The sequence below is a fragment of the Sceloporus undulatus genome, chromosome 2, assembly GCF_019175285.1.
Source record: "Sceloporus undulatus isolate JIND9_A2432 ecotype Alabama chromosome 2, SceUnd_v1.1, whole genome shotgun sequence".
Taxonomy (NCBI): Eukaryota; Metazoa; Chordata; class Lepidosauria; order Squamata; family Phrynosomatidae; genus Sceloporus; species Sceloporus undulatus.
In genome coordinates this window covers 286,377,334-286,404,635 of record NC_056523.1, presented here as the reverse complement: position 1 = coordinate 286,404,635, position 27,302 = coordinate 286,377,334, and the positions used below count along the sequence as shown (strand labels likewise).

Sequence of the window (27,302 nt, the reverse complement as noted above, 5' to 3'; positions counted from 1 at the left end):
AAAAAACTGAAGTTGAAACTTAATAAACATTACTTAGGAAAAAATGTAAACACATTTAATGAAAGCCAGCATTCAGTAGGAATGTGAAAGGGGAAGAAAAACCTTTCAAATTCAAGTATTGTATTCTAAAACAAAATGAGGAATTGTCAGCTGTTAATTTTGCAGAATCCCAGGACAGAGGAGTGCCATAAAAATGTTTGGGGGACAGAATTATGAATTTCACATAGGAATTTATTGGTTGTACTCTCATTTTATTCTGCTTGCTTTATTGGTATTTACAGGAGCTATTGTTGTGTGCTTTCAGGTTGTTTCTGTCTTATGGCAGTCTTAAGGAAACTTATCAGGGAGTGTTCATGGCAAGATACTCTTGGCCCTTCCCTTACATGGGGGATCCTTTCCGGATCCCACCACGTAAGGGAAATACCATGTAAACTTAAGCCCCATTAGAAGCAATGGGGCTCGTTTTCGTGGTGTGCACCCAGTGCGCCTCATTGTTTTTTCCAGAGCGCGGGAGAAGTCTTTCTGGTGCGGCTTCCAGCATATGCTGGAAGCCGTGTATAGCATGCCTATGTATGACACGGGCACATTGTATATGCCTAACTATGACGCCACCCTCCTCCCCAACCATTTCTGAAGAAGAGCAACATAGTACAAATTTCATTATAATATGCTGCCACTAGAAGCTTTGTTGTCTTCTACTGCTGTCTTACTGGCACAGTTAGCCTAGTAGAAGCAAGCACATTTTCTAAGGGCACAGACACTCAGCCAATGTAACTTCGTGTAGCTTAATCAGTTATTGAAATGCCCTTTTAACAGCAGGTCTGAAATAAGAAATTTTAGTACAGCTTTATTGGAAAAAAAATAAAATGGCAATTTCCATAGAAAACTCTGTAAGCTATTCCAGGCAGAAAAGGAGAGAATTTCTGCAGTATAGCTTTTTCTGTAAGAGGATGTGTGCAGAAAGGGAAACACTTGAACCTAGAAATCCAGACTAAATCATGTTGTAAGGCTTTTTTTCCTGGAATATCTACAGTTTAGGAATAGGCACTCAATGTGGAACACCAGGAAAATTAGAGGGTGTGACAGCAGGAGTTCATTTGTCTTGGCCATATCAAGATTCAGTTTGCTTGGAAACTGTTACATGTCATCTGCATAGTGATGACGTAGAGGTCCATGACTTCTCCCAAGGGCTTCCTATAGCTATTATATAAACATCATGGTGAACTTGATGGAGCTGAATGGCCATCATATACTTGACTAACCTGCTTAAAAATGGATGTTACAGTCTGGCTGAAAAATTTCCAGTGTGGTGGGTTAAGAAAGGTTTTCTATAGATGTTTTACCAGGTGATTAAAAAAGAATGGTGCAAAATTAATCTTTCTTAATTTTTGCATGGTTCTTTTTTAATCACCTGGTATGTTTATCTCTTTCAAACTGTATGGCACTATTGTGTCAAGTTGTGAACATGTGTACCAAGTTCAAGGAGAGATGGGGGGCCCTTATGGTGGTGTTGTCAAGGCCACAACAGTCATGACCTACTTCTGCTCCTTCTTCCAGGCCCACTCCAGCTTCACCATTTTCCACCAACAGGAACTGCTTTTGCCTCTGTGACTCAGGCTCTTCCTGCAAGGAAACATTCATTATTCTGAGTGATAACCGCCCAGAACTGATTCTGTCCATCCTTCCTACTATATCTCCTCATCATTCACGGACTGTAGAATAGTGTTGTATTGTATTGTTATATATTTTAATCATGTTTTATGTTAATTTTATAGTTTGGGGGGGAGGTTTGGGTCAGGGTTATGTGGTTTTTATTGTTTTTATATTGTGTATCAAAAACTCTGTTGTTACCCGTTTCGATCCCCAAATGGAAGAGGCGGGATATAAATAAATATTTTATGATTATTATTATTATTTCTACTACCTGGTTGGCCAGTCTTCTTCCAATAGCTCTTTTGACAGTTCTTATTTGCAAGGATAGTTTACAGTCAGCCACACATGTGGTTGGCCTCTCAAGAGTTCTGTCCACATCCTGAGACTGTACAAATTGAAATGTATCTAACATAACTGGACAAGTGCCAAAGCTACATCTGCTGGTATTGCTTAACTAGCATCTATGCTGGATCAGATACAAAACTACTGCAGAGTAGGCTATAAAATCAGGTTTGGCTGGTTTTTGGTTCCACATTTTCTGGAGCTCCACATCAGATTTATTTCATGTCTTCTGCCACCATTGCTGAAGCATTTAACACTGGCAGTTCATTTCTTTTTTTTTTTTAACTGAATATTTTATATGTTTTATAACAATAATATAAACAAGCAATACAAAAATAATAAAAGGCCTTGAAGAGTCATATAAAAACTGTGCAGAATAACAATCTGGGTAGAAGTAGTATCAGTAACCAGGATTCTAAAATCATCACTCAAGCTTTGCTGGTTGGTGGGTTCAGAATTAGAGTGTCCTTCCAAAGGGTAATCTGGTGGGCAGGAGGTCTGATGTCAGGGGAGTTGTTGTTAATGTGGTCAATAAGAATTGGCCAGTCTTGGGGACTTCCGGTGGTATGGCGACGCCTTGATCACCTCCGAAGAGAGACTCCGGAGAGGGATCGCGGCTTCGCGGTGACGGGGGCGGTGGGGTAACGTACCACTGACCCAAAAGTATCCCTCCGATAAAGGAGAGGCAGAGGGGCTCATCAAAGACCCGACGTTCCCCTTAACTTTGCTTATCCTCCCCACTCTTTTGAGGACGGAGGTTGAAGATGGAGGAACTGCACGGGGAGTGAGCGACCACGGCCACGGAGAGCAGGCACAAGCCGCGGCTTGGGCCGAGTGCAACACCACCACTTTTTAAAACTGTCTTGTTGCTATTTGCTTTGTGGATAATTAACCTACCAGAATATAGCTATCGCACCCTTGGTACCGCTGTTATTACATTCAGAACCTTGCTCCTGAGAAGGACAGGATAGCAACCATAAGGAAACCCAAACGAAAAAGAGAAAATGAACTCTTGGGCGCTACTTTTGATGCTGTTTCTGGGGGAGAGTGACGGAGAGCGACAGAAATAGAGCCCTAAGGGACACTAAATTGGAAAATCCTGGATTGATCTCTTTACTTACTGCTTTGATCTACTTACTTTATCAACTATAGTTGCCTTGGTTTGAGCGTGTCACCCAAAAGGAACAACTATATGGAGTGGGACCCGATGTTTGGTTGAGGAGTCCTGTGAGGAGAGCTGTTTGCCCCCCCCCCCCCCCCCCCCCCCTGCGCTTGGGGAGTTTGGAAAAAAGGTCTTTGGGATTGGTGTTTGTGCTTGGAGGAGAGACTTTGCAAAGAGGAAGCTTTATAGGGCTGTCTGAAGCAGACTTAAACGTCCGTGAAAGCAACTACTTCAGCTACTTCAGCTATTTTTTCGCAGCTGTGAGCCTGATGAACACTTTGGTTTATTAAGCTCAGCTGTGAATATTCAATCTGAAGGACGGCTGATAAGGAGGAGTGGAGGAGACGGTGACTCAAGGGAAGAAGAGAGATTCTCCTCCCCCTTTTTCTCTTTCTTTTCTATCCCCACCCTCCCTGGTCCTCCTCTCTTGTTCTTACTTTCTTACTCTTTGATATCTTCTTTCTCTCCTTTCCCCTTTCCCTCTTCCCTCTCCTTCCTTCCCCTTTGTGGGGAAGCTTTGTTCTATTGGTTGAGAACTGCAAGCTATAGTTATTTCCACCAAAGCCCTCCGAGGTCTGTTGTATATTTTGTTGCCAGCATGAACCTGAAGGATATATTGTAATTCGCTGTTATCTGTAAGTGTATACCATTTAGGATTTGAGAGCCTATTGGGAGATATAGCACAGACTACAGACATTGACCCACCAAATTATAATTTATAACTTATTCTGTCTTACCTTGCCAAAGGGAAAGGGAGACAGAGAGACTAGAGGGAGGAGGGACTGTGTGTGTGGGTGTGCATAACTACTTTTGGAATTATCTGCTAAATGTAACTGGCTTCCAGTGGAAGCTTTTCAATAGCATTTTTTTTTCTCTTTCCCCTAATATTTCTATGCCTTTCCCCACTGGCCTCCTCTAAAGACATTTGAACTATAAATCCTGTATAACTATTTGGTTGGATATTTCTCCTCTGCTGTTTTTTTTTTGTGCGTGAAAACTAACTAACTAGCTATCTAATACAAGCTTACACTTAAAATTAGATAAATTTTGCACCAGATTTTGATTCTTGGTTTATCTCTCTTGGGGTAAAAAGCCCCTAAATTATTAGAATAGATCTGTCTTCTGTGGTATAGTAGTAATTATACTTCATTGGTAAATTCTCTTTTATTTAAAGACAATGAATACAAGAAGAAATGCAATTGGGGGCTCTAACCAACCAGGAAACACGAGGAGAACATCAGTTGAATCGATACCAAAACTCTCAGATCATAATGACGCGTTGATTGAAGAAATGAGAAGACTCCAACAGGAGACAAGCAAAGAGATACAAGCTTCTAGAGATGAAGTGAAATCGGAATTAAAGGCTGAAATAAGACAAATAAGTGCAAGACTGGACCAAATTGAGAATGAATTTAGTAAAATGAATGGAAAGATTAAAAATTTAAAGACAGAAGTACAGACAATAGGAGAAAAAGTGGATCAAGTGGAGAGAGAACGAGAAGACGATCAAGACACGATTTTAAGAATTTTGGTCAAGCAAAGAGAGAACTGTTTGAAACTGAGAGGCCTAAAGGAGAATCCTAATGAGAACCTGTATACCTTGTTATGCCCAATTCTAGCCAACTATGTTAACGAACCGGAGGAGCAATTTCCATGGGAAATTGACCGGGCCTATAGAATCAGTTCCAGAATTGCCAAATTAAAGAGTTTACCGAGGGACGTGGTCGTATACATTGTGAGAAAACAGATGAGAGATTTAGTCCTTAATCAAAGCTACGTGTCAAAGCTGACGATTGAGGATCAAGAGGTAACCATCTTGAAAGATGTACCTAGTAAAATTCTGAGAAGATGCAGGGACTACAAGTGTTTGACTGATGTTCTCAACCAACAGAAGATCCCTCTTAGATGGGATGAAATTGAGGGTCTCACGGTCACATGGAACCAGAAGAAAATAAGGTTAAATTCCGTCAAGAAGGCGAAGCTCTTCCTAAGAGGTCTGAAGAGTAAATTAGAAGGGAAAGAGGAGGGAAGCGAAGTGGACAGGGGGGGGAGGAACTGACTAGTATTTTTAAAATTTGTTTAAGGGAGGCGACAACCCAATTAAATTTGTTCTTCTTTTTTTTATCTCTCGAAGGAAATTTGATATTATTCCTCCTACCTCAGTGAGTTTAATAAAATTTGAATTCTCTTTCCTTATCGGCATTTGTGTAAAATCATCTGTAATCTTTCCTACCTCATTTAGCCAAAGTGACAAATTTCCTTAAAGATGAAAATATTATCCTTAAACGTAAAAGGTCTGAACTCCCCTCAGAAAAGGAAAAAAGTCTTTCTTTTTCTAGAAAGGCAGAAGGCTGACGTTATTTGCCTGCAAGAATCACGTATCAAATCAAGAGATGTAAGATTAATAAAAAATTTGAAAATTGGTAAAGAATTTATCTCAGCCTTTGAAAAGAGTAAGAGAGGAGTAATTTTATACATTAAGGATAACATTGAATCTAAATTATTATTTGCAGACCCAAATGGCTATTATGTAGGGGTGGAATCTACCTGGCAGGGTAAAAAAATATTGATTGTAGGGATTTATAGCCCCCAGGAAAGAAAAGGACCTTTTTACGCGAAGTTACATAGAAAAATCTTGAATTATGAATATGACAACATTGTCATGGTAGGTGACTTTAATGGTGTAATTGACCCCATTGCTGATAGAAAATCTGAAAAAAATATAAAGCAGAATCAAGGTAGACTCCCCCCAAAATTTTTTTAATTGGTGGAAGATCTCTCAATGAGGACTTGTAGCGACATTTGCACAATAATGAGAGAAGCTTCACATTCTATTCAGATAGGCATGAATCGCTGGCAAGGATTGACATGTGCTTTGTCTCAAATAATATGATTCATGAAGCTATAAGCATGGAAACCCTCAATAGAACCATTTCTGATCATAATCCCTTGGTGATTACCTTTAAAGAAACAATGAGAACTAGAAATTGGTTCCTCAACGAAGAACTGTTGAAAGATAAACTGATTGTGGAAAAGGGTAAAGAATGGTTAAAGTTCTTCTTTGAGGAAAACTTGAACGGAGAGGTTGGGGCCAGTGTGGTCTGGGATGCCTGTAAGGCCTCTATGAGGAGTTTCTTTACACAACAGAACATAATATGGTGGAAGCAAAAGAGAAACTTAAGAGATAAGCTAAACAACACGCTGAGGGAAAAGGAGGAGGAATTAAAGAAACATCCAAAAAATAAACTTATCCGAAAAGATATTAAAGTACTACAGAAACAAATAGACTTAGAGATGACCTCTTAATTGGAAAAAAGGCTAAAATCAGCAAAACAAAGAAATTTCGAGCAAGCAAATAAAACGGGCAAATGGCTCGCGTTTCAGCTAAGACGAATTAAAGAAAAGAAAATAATCAACAAAATTAAAAAGGATGAAGTATTACTTACCAAACAGGAAGACATCAAAGAGGAATTTCAAAACTTCTACAAAAACCTGTATAAAGAGAAAATAGTAGAATTAGATAAAATTGAAAAATACTTGGACATCACAAACCCCCAAGTTATCACAGAGAAATGGAAACAAGAATTAAACAGATCTATCTCTAAAAAGGAGGTATGGGAGGCAATTAGCGATACGAGAAGTGGAAAGGCGCCAGGCAACGACGGCCTCCCAATCTCCTTTTACAAGATATTCAGAGAAGAACTTGTCTCTCCCCTCCAGCAAGTCATGAATGCGGCACTAGAAGAAGACTTACCAAGCTCTTGGAAAGAAGCGGACATTTCTGTGATTTTAAAAGAAGGCAAAGACCCAGAATGTCCCAGCAATTATAGACCGATATCACTACTTAATAATGATTACAAGCTACTGGCCACCATTTTATCTAAGAGACTAAAAAACTGTCTGGCAGAGACAATAGGGGAAGAACAAAGAGGATTTTTACCAGGTAGACAAATCAGAGAAAATACAAGATTGATAATTGATATAATTGAATATTATGAGAAACATAACAAAAAAAAGATGGGTTTACTCTTCTTAGACTTTGAAAAAGCTTTCGATTCAGTTAATTGGGATTTTTTATTGGCAATATTAAAGAGAATCGAAATTGGCTCAAATTTTCTAAACTGGGTTTCAAAAATTTATAGTAATCAAACTGCACAGATCCGAATTAACAGAGAGAAAACAAATAAAATTAAAATTAAAAGGGGTACTCGACAGGGCTGTCCTCTTTCTCCCCTTTTGTTTCTGCTAACAATAGAATTACTAATTAAACGAGTCAGAGAGAAACCAGACATTCAAGGTGTCAAATTAAAGAACTCAAAAATCAAAATAAGAGCCTTTGCAGACGATGTGGCCATTATTATTGAAGACCTGCTAAATAATGCTACAAAAATGATAGAAACTATTGAAGAATTTGGCAGGTTATCAGGATGGGTACTAAATAAGAAGAAATCGAACATATTGACAAAAAATATTACTAAGGAGGAAGAAACTACCCTGGGTAAATTAATGGGAATCAATGTGACAAACAAAGTCAAATACTTAGTAATAAACATTACAAAGAAATCCAATGAACTATTCGAAAATAATTATACAAAAGTTTGGAAAGAGATAAAAAAAGATTTGATCAAGTGGAACAAACTAAACATCTCTTTATTAGGCAGAATAGCGACAATTAAAATGAACATCCTGCCGAGAATGTTGTATCTTTTTCAAACACTCCCCATCATTGTATCAAGGAAAATTTTCAGAAATTGGAATAAAGATATCTCGGACTTTATTTGGAGGGGGAGAAAGCCAAGAATCAAAATTAAAAACATACAAGACAGTAACGAAAGAGGGGGACTAGGTCTACCACCTCTAAATTTATATTATGAAGCATGCAGTTTGGTGTGGGTAAAGGAATGGATAACGTTGGAAAATAAAATACTACTAGACGTGGAGGGAGATGATTTGAATACGGGATGGCACAACTACCTGGTGTACAGAAACAACTCCCAAAACAAATCCTTTATGAATTATGCACTTAGACGCCCCCCTCTTTGAAATTTGGAAGAAATATAAGAGGTATATATTACCAAAAATTTGTGGATGGGTCTCTCCACATGAAGCTATCTGTAGAAAAGAGTCCAGCTCAGGAACTAACTGGCTTAAATATGAGGACCTTTGGGTCAAAACAGGAGGTAAAATAATTCTAAAAGCAAGAGAAGATTTAATTAAAGAAAGAGAGGGATAAAATATTAATTGGTTTACATATAGGCAAATTCATGAGAGATTTAAGATGGATGAGAAAACATATGGATTTGAACTTGACATTAAAAAAGTAGAATTGAGTAAAATTTTGTATTTGGATAATGTTAAGTTAATTGGGAAAATCTATGCATTATTGCTATCTCTAGATATGGAGGAGGAAACGGTCAAAGATCAAATGATAAAGTGGGCCACATGTGTTGGCTACCCAATTATGTTAAACCAGTGGGAAAAGGCTTGGAAAGATATAAAGAAGCTAACCTCCTCCCAAAACATCAGAGAAAACTTTTACAAAATGATGTACTTTTGGTATTTATCACCCTACAAAATGGCCTTGATCTACAAAACCAAGAAGGAGAGATGTTGGAAATGTAAAAAGAAAAAGGGGACCTTTTTTCATGCATGGTGGGAATGTAGTAAAGCGAAAATATTTTGGAGGGAAATAAATAACTCAATCAATTATATAATGGGAACAAATTTGGAGCCCAAACCAGAGTTATACTTATTGGGAATGACAGATGAAAAACTAAGTAAAGAGGATGAGAGAGCAGTATTTTATATGATCTCTTTAGCAAGAATTTGTTATGCTCAAGAATGGAAATGTGAAACAATCCCAACTATTGATGATTGGCTAATAAAATTATACGAAGGAATGGGAATGGATATCCTGACTCAAGGTTTGAACGACGAGTATAGTGAAAAACCGTTAGATCATTGGAAAAAGGTAATAACTTTTTTCGGAAAAGAATGGGGTAGAGATGCAATTATAAGTCTAAGATAAAACCATATTTATGAAATTACAGTATAATTTGGAATTTAATCTTCCTGTCAAACTTCTCCTTTGCAGTGGTACGGGATAAGAACAGGATTGCTTTGCTTTTATCATCTTTGTAAATAAATACTCATATAGAGGTTAGAGGGGGGAAAAAAGATAGCCAAGTGTTAACAATAAGACTCTGTCTGGTAGAGAGGAAGTCAACGTGTTGTTTGGTAGACTGTTGTTTGTAATAGGGATGTAAAGAGGGTTGTGTTGTTTGGGGGGGGGGAGGGTGATGGGAGAAGTGGATGTGTTGATGTGATTTTTGCAGTGATGTATTTTGTGTCCTATGTGTGGGTTTGTCTGTTTGTTTTTTAATTCAATAAAAAAATTTTTTAAAAAAAAGAATTGGCCAGTCTTCAAAAAAGGTGTTTGGTTTCCTTTGTCCATTACAGAGTCTGAGGGTGTCGGAAGGTTTTTCCATTAACCAAATGTCCCAAACCTTTGTCCACCAGTCAGCTATTTGTACATTCCCTGTTTTCCAATTTCTTGTGATTACATTCCTAGCCGCTGCAATAAGAAATGTGATGAGCTGACTGTTTTCTTTACAGTAGAAGGACAACAACAAAAGGACTGGACAAAAAGTTACATTTTGTTTTATAATAGAAGAAATTTGAGCTAGTATAACATTCCAAAAGTTTTTGATTTTAGAACAGTTCAGCCACATGTGCTCAAAGGAGACAACAATGGAGTTTATCACATGGGAGGAATTTCTCTTAATTTCCAGTGAAAAGAAAGTGGGGCCAGAACGCATTCACGTGAATTCACTAATTCAATGAATTTACATGAATTCGAATTGCATTCGAACTGGCTTCCCATTGCCTGAAAATAGTTTGCCATTGCCTGAAATTGCATGTGATCACCTCTCACGCAATTACGTGAAACACCTTGATTGTGTTCGGACTGACTTCCCATTGCCCGAAATTGCGTGTGGTAGTTTATCACGCAATAATGTTAAACCCCATGATTGCGTTCGGATTGCCATTGGATTATACAGTGGATCCTTGTTATACGCTGGGGTTTGGTTCCAAGATCCCCCGTGTATAACAAAATCCATGTATGCTCAAGTTCCATTAAGTATAATGACATAGCAAAATGGTGTCCCTAATAAAAAATGGAACATCAAGGTAAATTTATACTTTTTTGGAACATTTTCAAACCGTGTATGCTTAAATCCGTGTATAAAAAATCCGTTATAAGAAGGGCCGACTGTACTTCCAATTTCCCTTGTCTGATAACATCCAGTGTCACAGCCTCTCCAGCATTTTGGTGAGGCATTCTTTATTATCTGAGATAATCTTAATCTTAATCAAATTAATTTATATATTAATTTTAGAATTGCCTCTTTTGATAATGCTGATCTTGATTTATATGTAGGTGAGGTTCAAATGCTTTCCCCTGTGGCTTCAGTAATGTTGGCAATTCATTTCCCTTACCTCTTGGGCACTCTAGTTGTCTGTAACTTCATGTCTTTTAGTTTTCGTTTAGCAGAAGGAGGAGAAGATTGATGGCAACCTCCCAGAGGACTTTTTCTGCGATCGCTCCCACCTTATGGAATGGCCTGCCGGACGAGATCCATCAAATTACCAACCTAGAGAGCTTCAAGAAAGCTGTCAAGACAGAACTCTTCTGGCAGGCCTTCCTGGAATAGAACCCGGCCATGTAAAGACCCCCCCCCCCTCAGAGACATATATAAATGAAGATTCTGCCCATGGTTATTCTATCATTGTACCATTGTTTTTAGATTTTATTGTCTGTAATTTTAATGGATAAAATTGTTTAATCCTTTTTAAGGAGAGGGAATTATATATATTGTTGTATTTTTAAAAGGTTGTACGCCGTATTGATTGTGGTAACAAAAAGTGGGATATAAATAAAAGTTTTAGTTTATTTATTTATTGTTCAGGTAATGGAATTTTGGTAGAGACTACTGCAAAAGGGATGTGGTAGCTCAGCAGTTAAGATGCTGACTTTGACAATCACAAGGTTGGAAGGTTGCCAGTTCGAGGTCCAAGCGCCATGTGATGGAGTGAGTCCTGTCACTAGTCCCAGCTTCTGCCAACTTAGTATTTTGGAAGCATGTAAAATTGCAATAGATAAATAGGTACCACTTTGGTGGGAAGATAACAGTATTCCATGCAGTCATGCTGGCCACATGACCATTGAGTCATCTTTGACAACTCTGGCTCCCTTAGCATCACCCTCTACAGTTGGACACGACTAGCCAATCTTGCCAAAGGGGAAGCATTTACCTTTTTACTGCAACTCCACTTCTCTGCCCTCCATGTCTGCTGCTGAACAGAAGCTGAGAGTGTCTCCCCCCATCTCATCCAACCATGTCTCTGTGATGCATGCCAGATTGGCTTGCTCATCCAGGATCGAATCCTGTATGGCAACTGTATTCCAAGTTGCTGGTCTGGCATTCATCTACAGCATTTTTAACCCAGAGGTTGTGTTGCCAAGGCCATCAACGTTATTTGAGTTAGGGGACACTTAAAGACATCTAGCATCTTATTCCTGTCCCATCAATAAAAGTTTAACTCTCTCCCCTTTCTGTATCTCCTGCTGGACTGTACAACTATAGTGGCTGGCTCACCGGGTCCGGTATCTCCTTTCCTCTTTTCAGACCACCTCCTTCCTATCATAAACTGTCTGTACACTTACAGATGATAATGATGTATTAGTAAAGTGCAAATAAACAGAATGCAGCCCTCTTCCTTCTTTCAAGCAGCATAACAGACACTTGCCCTTGATTTTCCTCAAAGTGGCTTCCCCAAAGGGGCAAACCTTCTTTGGTCCTTTCCCCTTCAGTAGTAACCCTGCAGGTAGCAGACCTACTCTTGTTAGACTCTTGTTTTTATCTGCTAGTTTCTCAAATCTACAGCAGGGGAAAGTGGAACTGGTTGGCAGAATATGCTGGGTGTGGGCCTATGGTCTGTAAAGAGGTAAAAGAGGTGGGTCTTCTTTCTATTGTTCCACAGCCAAGCAGTTGTAGCAGCAGTAGCTGGTTGGAAAGGTGCTTGCCTTTCATCAACTCTCTTGAGCAGCTTTTTCTGGGGCTTACTGTCCTGGCATCAAGTGCTGGAGTGTCAATTATGTTAATTTTGTTGAAGAACAATAGAATGGGCTTGTGAGTGAACACATACAAAACTGACATGGATCAGAAATAGACTTATCCCTTCCCTTTTTATTAGCCAGTTTTAACTAATTACAGAGTTTGCAGAGAACTGGAGAAAATGATCTCCAACAATCATGTTTCAGTTGAGACTCTTACGTAGTATTTTTCTGTTCTTTTTGAAAAATCTGCCATTGTAATATGTCAAGCTGTCAATTACTATATACTAAGGAAAGTCTGCACCAAGCAAATTAAACTGTGTCCATTCAGCCAGAGTTACAGGGTTGGTAGACAAGGTATAATCCGAACACTAATTTCCCTTGATCAGCTTTGTAAATATGTTTCATTCTGTGTTTTACTCAAAAGGATAAGTGAAAAGTGTTTTCTAAGTACTTGTATCTTGAAAGCCCAGTAATTTCCTGCTAATTCAGTTATTTTTAATCTCTGCGTCTTGGCATCATGTTTTAGCATCAAGAGAAATATAGCAGCTGGAATTTAGCGAGTGTTGAGTGTGTTTTGTAATGGCATCTAAACTGCTTACTGTGTGAAAAATGAACAGTGAACTCAATGGGTGCTTTGTCATTGGCTTTTGCCAGTGACCTTCATAAAAACAAACACAGCCTCAGTAAAGCTCACAAGATCATCATTCTAATCTCCTTATTTAGTGACAGGTCCATGCCCTTCCTTGTCTGTGTTCAATAAAAAACCCAAACCCAAAACCAAACCTTACATAAGAGTCTGCAGGAAATACTGCTAATTAGAAATACTGCTAGTTAGATTTGCTTAAAGAAGTTTTTCAGGTTTGTGTGTGTGTGTGTGTATGTGTTTTGTTGCATATTTTTGGAATCAAGAAATTTGAATTGTATGCATAAGAGAGTGTAGTACTGTATGACCTTTGTCTGATCTAGCCCAGGGTTGGGGAATTTATGGCCTGCCAAGTGATTTTGAGCTGCAGCTCCACCAGCCCTAGCCAGTGGTGAGAGATAATGGATGTTGTAGTCCAGTGGCACCTGGCAGGAAAGAAGTTGACCATCTCTGCTGTACCTAGTAGCTTGTAGTGGCCAGACACTTAGCTCAATAATGAGCTTTAAAAACTTGTGCCCTGTCTTTAAACTGGGCAGCCTATCCCAATTTATAGTAAGAGGGCTGGACCAGATAGGCACGAAAGAGTCGCCAAAATCTTCTCTGGCTACAAGTGGGTCTTCATTTTAGGTCAGAATTCACAGGGAAGCCATTGAAATCCACAAGCTCCTGGACAACTTTAACAGGAAAGACAAAACCCTTAAAGTTAGCAAAGTTTGGCTACCGGTCCTGAAGAACAGAAAAATTAAGACCCAGCGAATGCAAATGAAAACCACCCAGGGTCGGGGGGGGGGGGGGTTCCCAGCAAACAGTGGATCTCTAAATCCTCCTTGAATATCCTCCCACCCTGAGGCCTTGCCATTCAACAATAGAACAATACACAGATTAACATGGAAATCACTCCTCCCAACCCAGGGTCACACAATATGTGAACACACACACACAAATACACACACACACACACACAAATACACACACACACACACACACACACACACACACACCCTACTCACTTCCATGCCAGCATTCTCTGAAAATTTCAGTCACAGATGCTGCTGAAATGTCAGAAACAAACTCTTCTTGAACATGGCCTAATAGCCTGAAAAACTCATTAAAAAACCTATGCATTCTGGCCATGAAAGCCTTTGACTTCACATTCTACTTGTTTGTTTACTTATTTATTTATTTGCTCCCTTTCTCCCATCAGCTCACAAAATGCTAGAACAAGATAAACTAAAAACCTGATAGTCAAAAAGTGAAAACAAAATTAAATCAATCATGACATTAAAAATAATATTAAATTTTAAAGTAAAATAATTTAAAAGTATAATAATAAAATTAAAATTACAGCAGCCTCCTATAAAAAGGCTCCATGCATCAATTATGAAAAGTTCTTTGCCTGCCAGCTAAAGGAAGCCAGCCTAGTTCTCATGAAGGGAGTTACTATAACTCGATCCAATACAGGGAGAGGTGGGATACAAATAAATATTATTATTGTTGTTGTTGTTATTACTTTGGTTAAAAGTATAAGTAACTCCAAATAAGGCAAATTTGTTCACTTAAGTTGATCAGCAACTTAAGTTGAAAGAACTGTTATTCATTTAAGTCTTCATTATACAGTGTCACTTAGGTCCAAAACACACTGCAGAAATAATCCAGTTTGAGACCGCTTTAATTGCTAGGGAATTCTTGGAATTGTAGTTTTGTGAGACATTTAGCCTTCTCTGTCAAAGAGCTCTCTGGTGCCACAATAAGCTACAATTCCAAGAATTCCCTAGTACTGAGCCGGGGCAGTTAAAGCGGTCTCAAACTGGATTATTTATTCAGTGTGTTCTGGATCTTAATTATGCTGCCTGAATTGGATTACACAGTATTTGAAGTGGAATTGTATTTGGATTGAATAATCTCATGATAAGAACTCAGCAAATTATGTAAAACAGTAATAGTTATAACTTTGGATTTAAACAAGGTTCTTCTTCTTTAGAAAATGCCTCATTCGAGGTTAAGTGTTCTTTCATCATTTTATTACAACTGTATATTATTTCTTTCTTCATATATTTTGATTTTTCTTCCTTGACACTGAAGTTTTTATAATAGTATTCTAATTACCTCTGGAGTTAGATAACATTTAGAATTCAGCAGTATATGTAAAATACATTGATAAAAATCTCTAAAGTGTTAATAATGCTCTTTTTATTGAGATTTAGAAGATATCATGGGAATGCTCTTCAAATGCATGAAAGAGAATTGACACAATAATGTCAAATGTCATAAGCATATGATTAATGTTATAATACCAGCATCATTATTTGCATTGTATAATCTGAGCTAGTTCTCCCTTTTTAATGGCTTATTTGCACCAGGGATTTCCCACATTTAATGGAACAACTGAAAATGTAAAATGATTATCTATGATATTAATACTTGGATACATAATATGTGCTGTACTATATTAATATGAATATTATTATAATATGTAATATGTCAGATGACTATATGTAATATGTAGGATATTATATAATGGCGGGATACAAACCGCCATATAGTACGTCTTCTATACGTACTAGGGTTAGGAAGGGGCGGTGCTTCCGCACCCCCCTAACCCTAGTACGTATAGAATACGTACAACATGGCAGCGCCCCTTCCACATGGGGGCCGCCATGTTTACGTACTGGACGCATAGCGTCCAGACGTGTCGCAGCGCCTATGACGTCGCGAATGTGCCAGCGGCGCCTCGCGATGTCATAAAGGCGCCGCAAAAAGAAGCTCCGAAATGGAGCTTCTTTTTTGCTCCGCACGGGAGCCAATGATTATATGTAACATATTGTTTTGTTTAATAATACATAATACACATAGTAATCCATAAGAAAAGTCTCTACAGTGCCCTAGATACTGCTGCTTCATTTATAAGAAGAATGTGGTTTGTTCAGTGATGTGCAGTGCCTTTTGCTAGTGATCCTACAAATACACGAAGTCTAAAATCCATGATATGCCCAGGTTGATCCTTAATATCTAAGAAACTTACAGGCTAACCAAATACACACCAATCTTCAATATCACATTCCAAAATTTGCTCCTGTTCATTAGTGTGAGCAACATGTGTCTCCAGGGATGAGCAACTGCCAGAAAGCTGTCCAAAGTAATCACATGATTACTTTGGACAGCTTTCTGGGTTAGCCTTTATGATTTGGGAGGGATTCCCTGAGTGCCATTATTGCTGTTCCTTATCATTTGTTAGAATAGCTATAGTTCACCTATTCTCTTCTTCAGGAAGCAATACAACCTCAATAGTGCCTTTATATAAAGAGGTAGGGACTAACTGTGGAGGGGCTAACTTTATATAACTGGGTAGGTGTGAACTTCATATAAATAGAGGTAGGGGCTAACTGCAGAACTGAAGGGCAGCACAATGGGAAATGAAGCCAAGTAATTAGGAATTTCATAATCCGAGCAAAATCTGAATGTCCGACTCTGAGCACCTCTGAGGTATCTGGCCAGAGCAGATCTCAAGTCAAGAGACATCATGGCCTCCATGGAGAACTGAAATTTTATGGGTTTTTTTTAAAAAAAAATAACCATTGTTGCTTTATTCCTCAGTCTCTAGTGCAGGAGTGACTCAGGTTTCTGCCAGCATGAATGCTCTCTTGCTGTAACATCCAAAAATATCTCCATGAATATCCCTATGAAAACTTCATATGGCAGTCAAGAAAGAAGTATCTGGGCTTCTTGCTTTTATTTGCTGGGAAATGACTTAATGCCATGTTAGTATTTACATATGAGAAAGGAAGAGGAAGACACAGAGACCTTTACTGTGACAGGCAGATTAACCTGGATGTACAGAGAAGCTGACAAGGATGCAGAGAAGGGAAAGTGATGATTTTAGTTTAAAAGGGAAACACATTTTTGTAAGAATCTCTTTCTTTAGAAAAAATAATACTTTCATACACAAACTTTATAGCTCTTTAGTGATATTTTGTAATGTGTATTACCGGGATTTATTTACATTGTTACAATTTGCCAGTGAAATTTGTTTGCCAGACAGCCAAACCTATCAGCTAAACTGACAGGGGAATGCAAACTTCAAAAGAAGACATTAAATTGCTTAGAAATAGCCAGAAAGCTTTAACAACTCTCTTGGCTGTTGCACAATGGGATGCAAGAATTGCAGTAATGTTCTCCTTCCATCTGGTGCCTTCAAACATGCTGCATTCATTATTCTAAGCAAAATGTTTACTTGTGTGTTCATGTGTGGCTGGTCAGTGTTTTCTTAAGAAATGCTTTGATGGAAACAATTTCTTATTACAGTGTTAGTTAACTACCTGGTACAAATAGGATGATTGAGTAAATAGGTGCTTGGTTTGATCAAATAAGTCTTCCTTTTAGTATTCTAAAGAAAAGGCAGCTTGACACTAATAATCAGAATCTACTAAAACTTTGGTTTAAATTCTGCATTTGACCATATGAGTTCAATCTGTAATTGCATTAGTCTATATCTTAAAACATCAATTTTCTATTAAAAAATCCTTGTTGACCAGGTTTCTCTTTATCATATAGTTAAAACCTGTGGAAAGCAGGTTTTCAAGTACATTTTGAACTTCTGCCTATCTTTTCCCCCCTTGTTGCCATTCCTTTTTGCTTCATGCTGAGCTATCTTGATGTCACTCTGGGCAGAACCTCAGAGATGTCACTGCTGACACAGGTTTCATCGTTGTGACACCAAGGAGCAATTTTAGGATTCCCCCAAAATGTTCAAAGCTCCAGCTAATGCAGAACATGGTATCTTGCCTCCAGCATCCAAACTTATTTTATCCACATTGTGAATATGTTTTAGACTTAGCTATCTTAGAGTATTTTAGAAACTGAGCATTTTAGAATATTTAAGAACTAGAATTCCATAGGCCATGGTGAATGGAGTTTGTATTCTGCCACACAAGTCAAATGGATTTTTGGAATCCTTGTTAGCATCCTATCAAATGTTAACAGCTGTCCACTTGTGTAGGAGTCAGTTTTTGCTTAGTGGCTTCATTTGATACTATTTTGCATTAACTTGATAGTTTGAGATTGGGAGAGTTAATTTTCCTCTAATATTAACTCATAGCTGTAGGGGAGTGGAGAGTGGGTCACACTTGCACACTTTGATATCCTTAGTTTGCTTCTGCACGATGTAACTCTTGGGAACCCATTTTCTATCAGGCTTCTGGTGTCCATGAGTTCATTCCAGCCCAGATATCCTGCAGCCAGCCATGGGGAATTTCATTCCTGGTGGGAGATATTCTCATAAGGGCATAATTATACATTGACTGTGAAAGGATGCTAGACCCTATCACTGAAAGCACTAGAATGCTTCTCTGCTGTACACCATCAGTTTAATCATTTCCCACTAATAAACGTTATCTAATAGTGGCAACAAGTGTTAGTGTCAGGCAGCAAATGAAGTCTTGGGGAAGTCTAGAACTAAAACTAGTTCCAGAATAGGACTTATAATGGCCCCATACAGACAGGCCAAAATAAAGCTGCTTAGGGTCACTTTGAAGGTATGCTGTTTAAATGATGTAAGATTCCAGAAGCCGCGCCAAAGCTACAGTCCAGTTCTAATGACTGGAACATGGCTTTGGCACAGCCTCCGGACTCTTAGGATACATGCATAATGTAAACAGCATACCTTCAAAGTGACCCAAAGCAGCTTTATTTTGGCCTGTCTGTATGGGGCCATTGTCAGTAGTTTAAGGCTTCTTGTACCAACTGTACTTATCAGAGGTCTAACTTTGAGTCCCCCCCCCCTTTCAACTGCACATCAGTTTGTAATATTCAGTACAGCTTACATCAGCCATTTTGTACTGAAAGTCAAGCATGACTCTAAAGGATGCCAGTTGATTTGTTTCTCTCATCAGTCTAACCTTGTGCAGAATCCTAAATTTTCCTGAATATTGCCTTTCAAATAGTCTGATCCAACAATATCCTTTTGCCAGACTTAACTGAACCAACTTCCCTTTCTGGTGCCATGGTGATTTACCTTACTGAAACCATAAAGGAGATTTTGAAAGGTGCATTATTCACAAACATCCCCTGTCTATGACCTTCTCCCCCTGGACATCTGAAGTGTCTTCACTTTATCATTAATTTTAAAAATGGGCTTCCCCCACTCATTTTTTAAATAAACACTACATCCTTGCCATGCCAAAAGGGAAAAGAGAGAATAACTGTATTTCATACCAGGATGGGCACCCGTTATTTCAGGGCTTACACAACACACCTGACAGAACAACCCCAGATTCTGTGCACACCTACTAAAGATGTATCACCACTGAATTCAGTTGAACTTAATTTTAAAAAACCATTCACCAGTAAGGCTGTTCTCTGATGACCTCTCCTACATCAATAAAATTCTTATTCAATGCAGGTTACTTCCTTAGAAGAATAAATGGAGGGAAGGGGATAGCGGGAAGGAGAACAGGTTGCTGGTATGTCTGGAGAGTTTTTCACTATTGGATCATATAGGGCTTGCAGAGAAGGAGTTTCCCAAGCTCAGGCCTGCATTTCAGTGCAAACACTGGAAATCGATGTCTCTGAGGGGGTGGGGGGAGGAATGGAGCAGCACCTTTAAGACTAAACGGATATTATTTTTGCATGAACTCTTGTAGCTATAAGCCCAGTTGGGCAAGTGATAATTTCTCAGTCTTAGAGGAAGGCAATGGCAAACCTTCTCTGAATAAATCTTGCCAACAAAACCCTGTGCGAGGGTTACTGTAGTCAACTTGAAGGTGCCTAATAACAACAAAGGCTGGGCTGCTGGGATTTGCTTTTTAACCCTATACACATATGTACAGCAGCATTTCCATTTTAATCTGTGAAACAATGGACCAATGTATTGGAGCTGTCATAGAGTCATAGTACCACGGACCCAATATGCCTTTTAATCCCAAGCTAAGTGCAGGAAATCCAGCTAGAGCATCTCCAGCAGGTAGTTGTCCAGCCTCTTTTTAAATATATCCAAAGAAGGAGACCAACCACCTCTGTGTAATTGATTTCATTTTCGAAGAGCTCTTAGTGTCAAGAGTTCCTTCTAATGTTCAATAGAATTCTACCCTCCTAAAAGTTAAAACTGTTAGACTTGGCTCTACCTTCTAGGGCAGCAGAGAACAAACCTGCACCTTTCTCTCTGTTACAGTCCTTGAAGTATTTAAAGAGTGCAATCATGTCACCCCTCCATCTTCTTTTCATCAGGCTCAACATGCCCAACTCCCTCCTGTTGCCTTTCTCTGAACCAGCTTTAACTTGTCTATATCCTTCTTAAAATAAGATGCTTGGAACTGAACACAATAACATCTAAAACCAGTATACAGTAGTACTTTAGATGAAGCCTGATTATTGCACAATATACAGTCCTCCCTCCATTCTCGCGGTCTTGAGACTCACGTACGCACTTATGCATGAGGGACGGACTGAGGGGGAAAGAATGGGGCATGCGTGTGGTCCATGCCCCCGCACCTATATTTAAGCCACTGGGATTTGAGTATAAGCAAAATTCCGTTTTCATGAGGGAGTCCGAAATGGATCCTCCGCAAAAAAGGATGGGCAACTGTAGTAGGACTATAACCTCCCTACCCGTTCTATCAATGTAGGCTAAAATATTCTTTGCATTCTTGGTTCTTTGTCTAGTATGATTTTTAATTTTTAATGTTAGAAAGAACGGATTTTTAATGTTACTTTTTGAGCTCCAATTTCAAAGAGGCATCCAGAGAGCTAATGTGGTTCTGTGATTTGAACACTGGACTAGGGTCCTGGAGAGCAGAGTTTGACTCCCCATTCAGCCATGCAACCCCACTAGGTGACCTTGAGCAAGTCACATATTCAGCCTCAGAGGAAGGCAAAGGCACCCCCCCCAACCAAATCTGCCAAGAAACCTTCATGATAGGGTCACCTTAGGGTTGCCATAAATCAGAAGTGACTTGAAGGTATACAACAAGGGGGCCCGCATAAGTGCTCAAAGGTTCTCTTAATTGTTCCAGAAATCCTGAGCATAATTATTTTTCAGGAATGGTGTAGGACCTTTAGTTAAATTAATTCAAGGAAGTAAAATCTTTGGCAATGAAATATGGGAATCTCCAAAGCAGAAGGCTGTGGATCATTGCTTGAAATGCCTTGCTCATTCTGAATCAAGCCCCATACCATGACCGTTTAAAACACCTTGAGAGATTTCTGGAACTCCTTGCTTAATATATCCATAAATCTAAAAATCACATGGAAGCAAGATGAGACAGGGTAGAGCAATGGTTGACAGTTGGTCACTAGACTTAGATGGTACTGCATGATTTTGTATAATACAAAATGGCTTTGTAAACATAAAAAGCTTTGGCTTGTGTAGAGCATGTATAACCTAAGGACTATGAAATGCTTTGTAATCTCTTAAAATTTATCTTTACACTCAATAGATATAGATATAGATATAGATATAACAAATGGACTCTGGGAAAAGCACAATCGAATACTCCAGTATTTCTCCTTTTGACCTCCAAAGGGAGCCTTCTTATTCTTCTTTCATTGTCCTTATCCTTTTAAAAACAAACTTATTGGATTTATATATAAGATCAAAAAGGGAAAAAAAGAGATTTGAGAAGGAATATAAAATATGAATATGGATTATGCATATATATTAATATAAGGTAACCATATGTCCAAATCCACGTTTTCATGGAGCTGATGTTTGTAAAATACATATTCATGGCATGTCGTCTTCATCCTCATGTTGCGCCTGTCTTTCCCCATTCTCTTATTCCCCCCCCCTCTTCCGTTTAAAAATAAATGGTTTGTGGCAAGTGAAGACTAAATTATCTGGGACCTAATTTAGTCTTATGGATAATTAGAGAGGTTTTAAAAAAAAAACCTCTAACTCTGTACCTGATGGACTGGAAACGCTGCAAGGGAGCTTTACAACTATACAAGCAGCATATAATCCTTTATGAAGAAACTGCTTTTTAAAATATTCCTTAAAATTATTTTGTACCACTTCATGTGGCACTCAAACTTGAAAACCTTGGTTATTTGTTTTAATGATACAGAGATTCTTTAGCGTTTAAATGTTAATTTTTTAGCTTGACTTTAGGATCCCCCTCCCCAATTACTGGTTCATTGGAAAAAGCTGGTAGTGAGCTTAACTTTAATGGGAACATGCTTGATTAGATGACCTACCCTCTGAGAATAATTAGATTACAATAATAAGAAATGAAACTGGATAATAGTTATCTGATATGGAAGATTTCCCCCCCCCCCCAATCTATATCTAATCAATCCAGCAATCTAAATTCTTTTATATATAAAATTTCCAGGTCATATAGATAAATGCTGAGTTATAGATTTACACAATATTATCATACTTTTTATCCCACAAAGCATACCCTCTCTTAATTGTCTAGATATGCTAATTTACTGATTGAATCATCAGAGTTTTTAGATTATTAGCTGGCTATTTTCTGGAAAAGGTAAAAGCAGGTACTCAAACTGATCTTCATTGTTGAGGTCTATTAGTGCTTTCATTATCTTCATTATCTTAAAAGAAATGTCTCTAAATCAGCAGGTTTCTGCTTTGATTTCCCAATTCTGGATGGTGTTTTAGAATAGAAGACATGGTGATTACTAATATAATCAAAAAGTCTTTGACTGTTCTTTAGAATAGTACGATAACCTGTCCACATTGATTTATTCCCTTTGGCACCCTGGCATTCTGCAAGAGACTATGTGTGCATGTGCTTTCAAGTTGCCTGCTTATTGTGAATCTCATAGGGTTTTCTTAGGCAAGGCATACTCATGGATGGTTTTGTCAGTTCTTTCCTCTGAGATATAGCCAAATAGCAGCTGATATTCATTGGTAGTCTCCCATCCAGGTGCTAACCAAAACTGACCCTGCTTAGCTTTCAGGATCAGACATGTTTTGATACCTTTAGGATATGGAGCATATGTTTGGACACATAGATGGATTATTAAACAGGGCATGGGTATGAATTTGTAGGACCTGAGTAGAACAGTGGAGGATAGGAAGTTCTGGAGATGTCTCGTCCACAAGGTGCCATGAATCGAGATCTACTTAAGGACAGTTAACAATTAGGGCTAGAAGCCAAAATGAATATACTGAGACTGTCATACTTTGGACCAGCAACGTGACTGGGTGTGTGTGGGTGTGGACCACACTGGGTGACAACCTCGAAGATGGTTAACACCTGAGCGCGCGCGCGCACACACACACACACACACACACACACTCCTGCTGCATGCCATTTTACTCCCGGGTAAACAAGCATGTGCAAGGAGGGAGGGTGCTCCCTTCTTGCTGCACATTGGTTTACTCAGAAGTAAAATGATGTGTGGCAGCAAGGTGAGGGACATGTCCTTTTGGCTTTGCCCCCTCCAAGCCCTGCCCCACTCACCGGGCGACACTTGGTGCAGGAACACCACTGCTTTGGACATATCATGAGAAGACATGACTCACTAGACAAGCCAAAAATGCCTGCCTATCTATCTATCTATCTATCTATCTATCTATCTATCTATCTATCTATCTACCTACCTACCTATTTATTTGTATGCCACTTTTCTCCCAGAAAGGGTCCCAAGATAGAAGGCAGCAGAAAATATGAAAATCTCATTACAGGTGGAGAGACTCTGGGGTGGGACAGATGGGCACGAAGGAGCTGCTTGAATCCACTTTGGCTGGAGGTGGGTCAGAACACTGCTGTCCACACAACCTTCTCCCAAGGCAGGCCATGGACGCAGGGGAGCAACTGATGCCACCAGGAATCGAACTGTCCCTGCTCCTTTTTGCTCTGGTCCTTTGGTGCAGCTTCTGGCCACTTTGCAGGCATGCATCGTTTAAACAGCATGCCTCCAAAACGGCCAGCAACTCCTTCATTTGGCTCGTATGTTTGAGCCTGCAGTCAAGGAAGCCAGGGCCCTCAGTTTGCTAGAGCTGAGCAGAGCTGTTGAGAATAGGATGACTTGGAGATCTCTCATTCATAGGGTTGCCATAAGTCAAAGTTGGCTTGACAATAGCTAATATTAATTAGGGTTGTCATATTCCATCACTTCAAATTGTGACATCTAATTTGTACATTATACAGATTATTCTAATTATGCAAATTACTCTAATTTCCATTCTAATTATGCAAATCAAGCAAATTAATTGTTGCTTTGCCTCCACTTCCCATGTTTCAAGCTTCATACAATTATAATTACAACTGATCTGAGAGAACCAATATAATATTTAAACTGTTTGACTTGAAACAGAGAGATCCAAGTTCAAATCTCTGTTTAGTGATGGAATTAACCTTATGACTATGGACCACCATTACCTCTCACAAGATTACGTTGGGATTAAAAGAGGGAGGGAAACCATATGAAAAGAACATATACAATTTAGTATAGTATAAATAAAAAGCAGTTAGCTCCTTGCTTATTTCTTGTGCACTGCAGCTGATGCCACTCACTGTCCTGTCCCTACTTATCCCTCTCTCATCTTACACTGTGATGGTGCACATCTCCCTTCTTGTGCGCTGCTGCTTGCACTTCTCACTCCCTTGTCTCCTCCAATCACCTTCCTCACCTCACTTTGCATCATTGTGATATGTCATTCCTTTCTTGGGTACCACCACTCACATTGCCTACTCCCACATCCCTTCAGTACTATCCCTTTTCTCAACTTGTTTTTTCATGGTGCACCTCTTGCTTGCTTCTTGCACCCTGATGCTCATGCCATTTGCTTTCCCATCTCTCCTACTAGCTCCCACACCTTACTGCACACCATCATAGCTTACTACTTTCTTCTTGCACACCACCACTTACACCACTTGTTTGTCTGTTACTTCTACTTCCTTGATTCACACTGCATCCCTCATTTGCTTCTTGTGTTCTTCCATTCTCACTGCTTGTTATCACTTATCCCATGTTTGAAATTCCTGAATGGATTTGTTTCATCTAGAACAATTTGATCGATATCTTGGATTCTACAAGGATTAGAAATTTAATTTTTTAAATGAAAGTTTGGTATCTGGGCTAAATGATGTTCCAAACAGGCATGCCTAGCATGTGGGTGAAACATGGTGATCTGGGTGATAGGCAACACTCTTGTAATCCAAGGTAAAAACTGCATGGTTCATGTCCCCCCACCCCCACCTTGAAACTCGTCTGCAGGACTGAAGTACTTCAAATGCAGGCTTTCACACAAGATAGGCAACGGAAGTGTTGTTTTCATGTTAGTCTGTGTTTTGCTGAGTTCCTAAATGACAAAGATGGCCTGCTAAGTGCCCAAGCTGAAAGATAGCAGATTTTTAAAATACACTGCCCTTAGCTGAAATTATATACTTGGGCATTGCTAAGTAACTTCAGTTAACAATCCTGTCTCCTCTTTTGAGAGCTTATAGTGGAGCAGTAAGTATTGAGTGACTGGTGTATTATTAGAGTTATGGATCTTATTTTCTTGCTTAAGGAATCTCAGATCCAACTTTGATACAGCATTGAACATTGTTCTTTAAAGCTTGGAGGCCCACAGAGCAGGACATAGCCAGGATTTTGGGAAGGGGGGGTGCAGACCAAGTGCTACCATTATAATGGGGCTTGGGCGTGGCGGTGCAGTGGCATGCACCATTCATTGTATCTAATGGGGGGGGGGGGCCCGGACCCCCTTGCCCCCCCCCCCCTTGGCTACATACCTGCACAGAGGCTCATGTCCAATGCAGCACAAAATGAATTCTCCACCTTCATTGCAGTGCTTTGTGACTCTGTCCAAAAACATTCCTTGAAGTTAAAGACCTACTGGAAAAACCTTGGATTATGAGTTGGGTGGTTGCAGTGAAATTACTCTAAAGGGGAATTATTTTCTCTTTTCTTTACACTGCAATCTCAGGCATTTTCAGATGTAGAATGGAGACCTACAATGAGAATGTGTAATCAGGGGAAACAAGCAGAGGGAATTTTTGTGTGCATGAATGCTCTTAGACCAGGCTGCCTGTTTATTTCCCAGTTTCTCTGTTGTGCAGCGCTGTATATCTCTCAATGTGTATGGCTGCAGTACAGAGAAAAGAAAAGAAAATTCCTTTTGCATCAGTACTCTTCTGAGAAAGCTGCACTGGTTGCAAACCAATGTCCTGACTAATCTTCAGTTTAGCCTGTTTATTTGCATGTGTTTTGAATCTATCTGCCTCAACTGGAAACAGAAACAGTTCTCAGACCAGACATATTCATGGAAGTATGATGGCTTTTAGCAATCAAAGTCTGCATTTTTGCAAATGTATAAAGCTGGAGTGGACCACGTATAGTCTTAGGATGCATATCATCATTGGACTGATCTGAATCAGTCCTTCACCCAGTTTCAAAAGCATTCAGTATATGGTTGGCTCTGTATTCTATAAGAGCAGTGTATACCTTTCCTAGTGGCCCGCTAAATGTAAAGAGAAAGGGAGGCAGAAAGAAAGAAAAAGGCGAGCTTGCCAACAAGCATGTGACTTCCCCTCCACAACTTAACTACAAGTGAATGCAACCCTTAATTTTAAAAGGTTATGCACCCTGCTGTAAAGATTCATTCTCATTAGTGTAGTCACAAACAATTTAAAAATAGACAAAGGAAATGTGTTCATGCCCTTTTCCAGCCTTCAGCAAACCTTACAGACAGGCCAGGGGTAATCAAGACTTTGATGCAGGCAAGTTAAACTGCACAGATAACAGCCTGCCTGAAAAATCTGGAAGAGATTTTTGGAGAGCTTTGTGTGCGTGTGTGGTTCTGAAGAGCATCTACAAGGTTTTTTCCCCCTCCCCCTTTTCTTACTTTCTCTTTCTGGGTATACCATAGACCTGATTTGCAGACTGAGTGGCATGTATGTTGCTCACCATTTACAGTTTCCAGTGCTGTTCAGTGTGTTTCTCAGTCTTCATATGCAAAGATGTTCCTCTTAGAACTCTACAATAAATTGCTATAGAACCTATGAGACCCCAGCTTCCAGCCCTCATCCTTGGAATACTTTCATTTTAGATAATTGCGAGATAACAAGCTCCCATGCCACGCCATTCAAATTGTAGGTAGATTTTTTAAAGGACAAAGGTGGTTTACTTTGTAAATCGATTAATGAGTTGGATGGCTGAGGGCACTGCTTATTGTACTTCTCGCTTTCTCCATTTCCCACCCCAACCCCCCACCCCTTTGGAGATTGGACATGTAATTAAAAAGAAAAAAGAAAAGAAAAACCCAGCTTCCTTTCTTTTGTACTGAGAAAGCTGATGAAAACAAAAAACAAAACAGAACAAGGGGGTGGATTTCTTTGGAAGGATGGGAAGACTTTGTTTCCTAGAGTTTTACCCTGGTTTTGAAAACAGATGCTTGCTGTGCTATGGTGTAGCTTGCG

General features: G+C 39.2%; 1 protein-coding gene and 1 long non-coding RNA gene across 7 annotated transcripts in view; one reads left to right on the top strand and one right to left on the bottom strand.

Annotated features, from left to right (window-relative positions):
* The window catches only part of ATG10 (autophagy related 10), a 142,206-nt gene that overhangs the window by 36,054 nt on the left and 78,850 nt on the right, over positions 1–27,302 (top strand). For 4 of the 6 annotated variants that reach the window (XM_042452472.1, XM_042452476.1, XM_042452475.1 and 1 more), the window contains one exon: positions 4,332–9,327. The exons of the other annotated variants lie outside the window; for them this stretch is intronic. In XM_042452472.1, the coding sequence (XP_042308406.1) occupies positions 6,884–8,200 (1,317 nt within the window). In that variant the 5' untranslated portion in view covers positions 4,332–6,883 and the 3' untranslated portion in view covers positions 8,201–9,327. Of the gene's footprint in view, positions 1–4,331; positions 9,328–27,302 lie in introns of those variants that run through there. 6 annotated transcript variants of the gene reach the window in all.
* Positions 1,244–26,901, bottom strand: LOC121922735. Its single transcript, XR_006102221.1, has 3 exons — positions 26,791–26,901; positions 6,604–6,649; positions 1,244–1,623 (listed from the first exon to the last, which is right to left on the bottom strand). It is a non-coding gene; the product is annotated as an uncharacterized LOC121922735 (long non-coding RNA).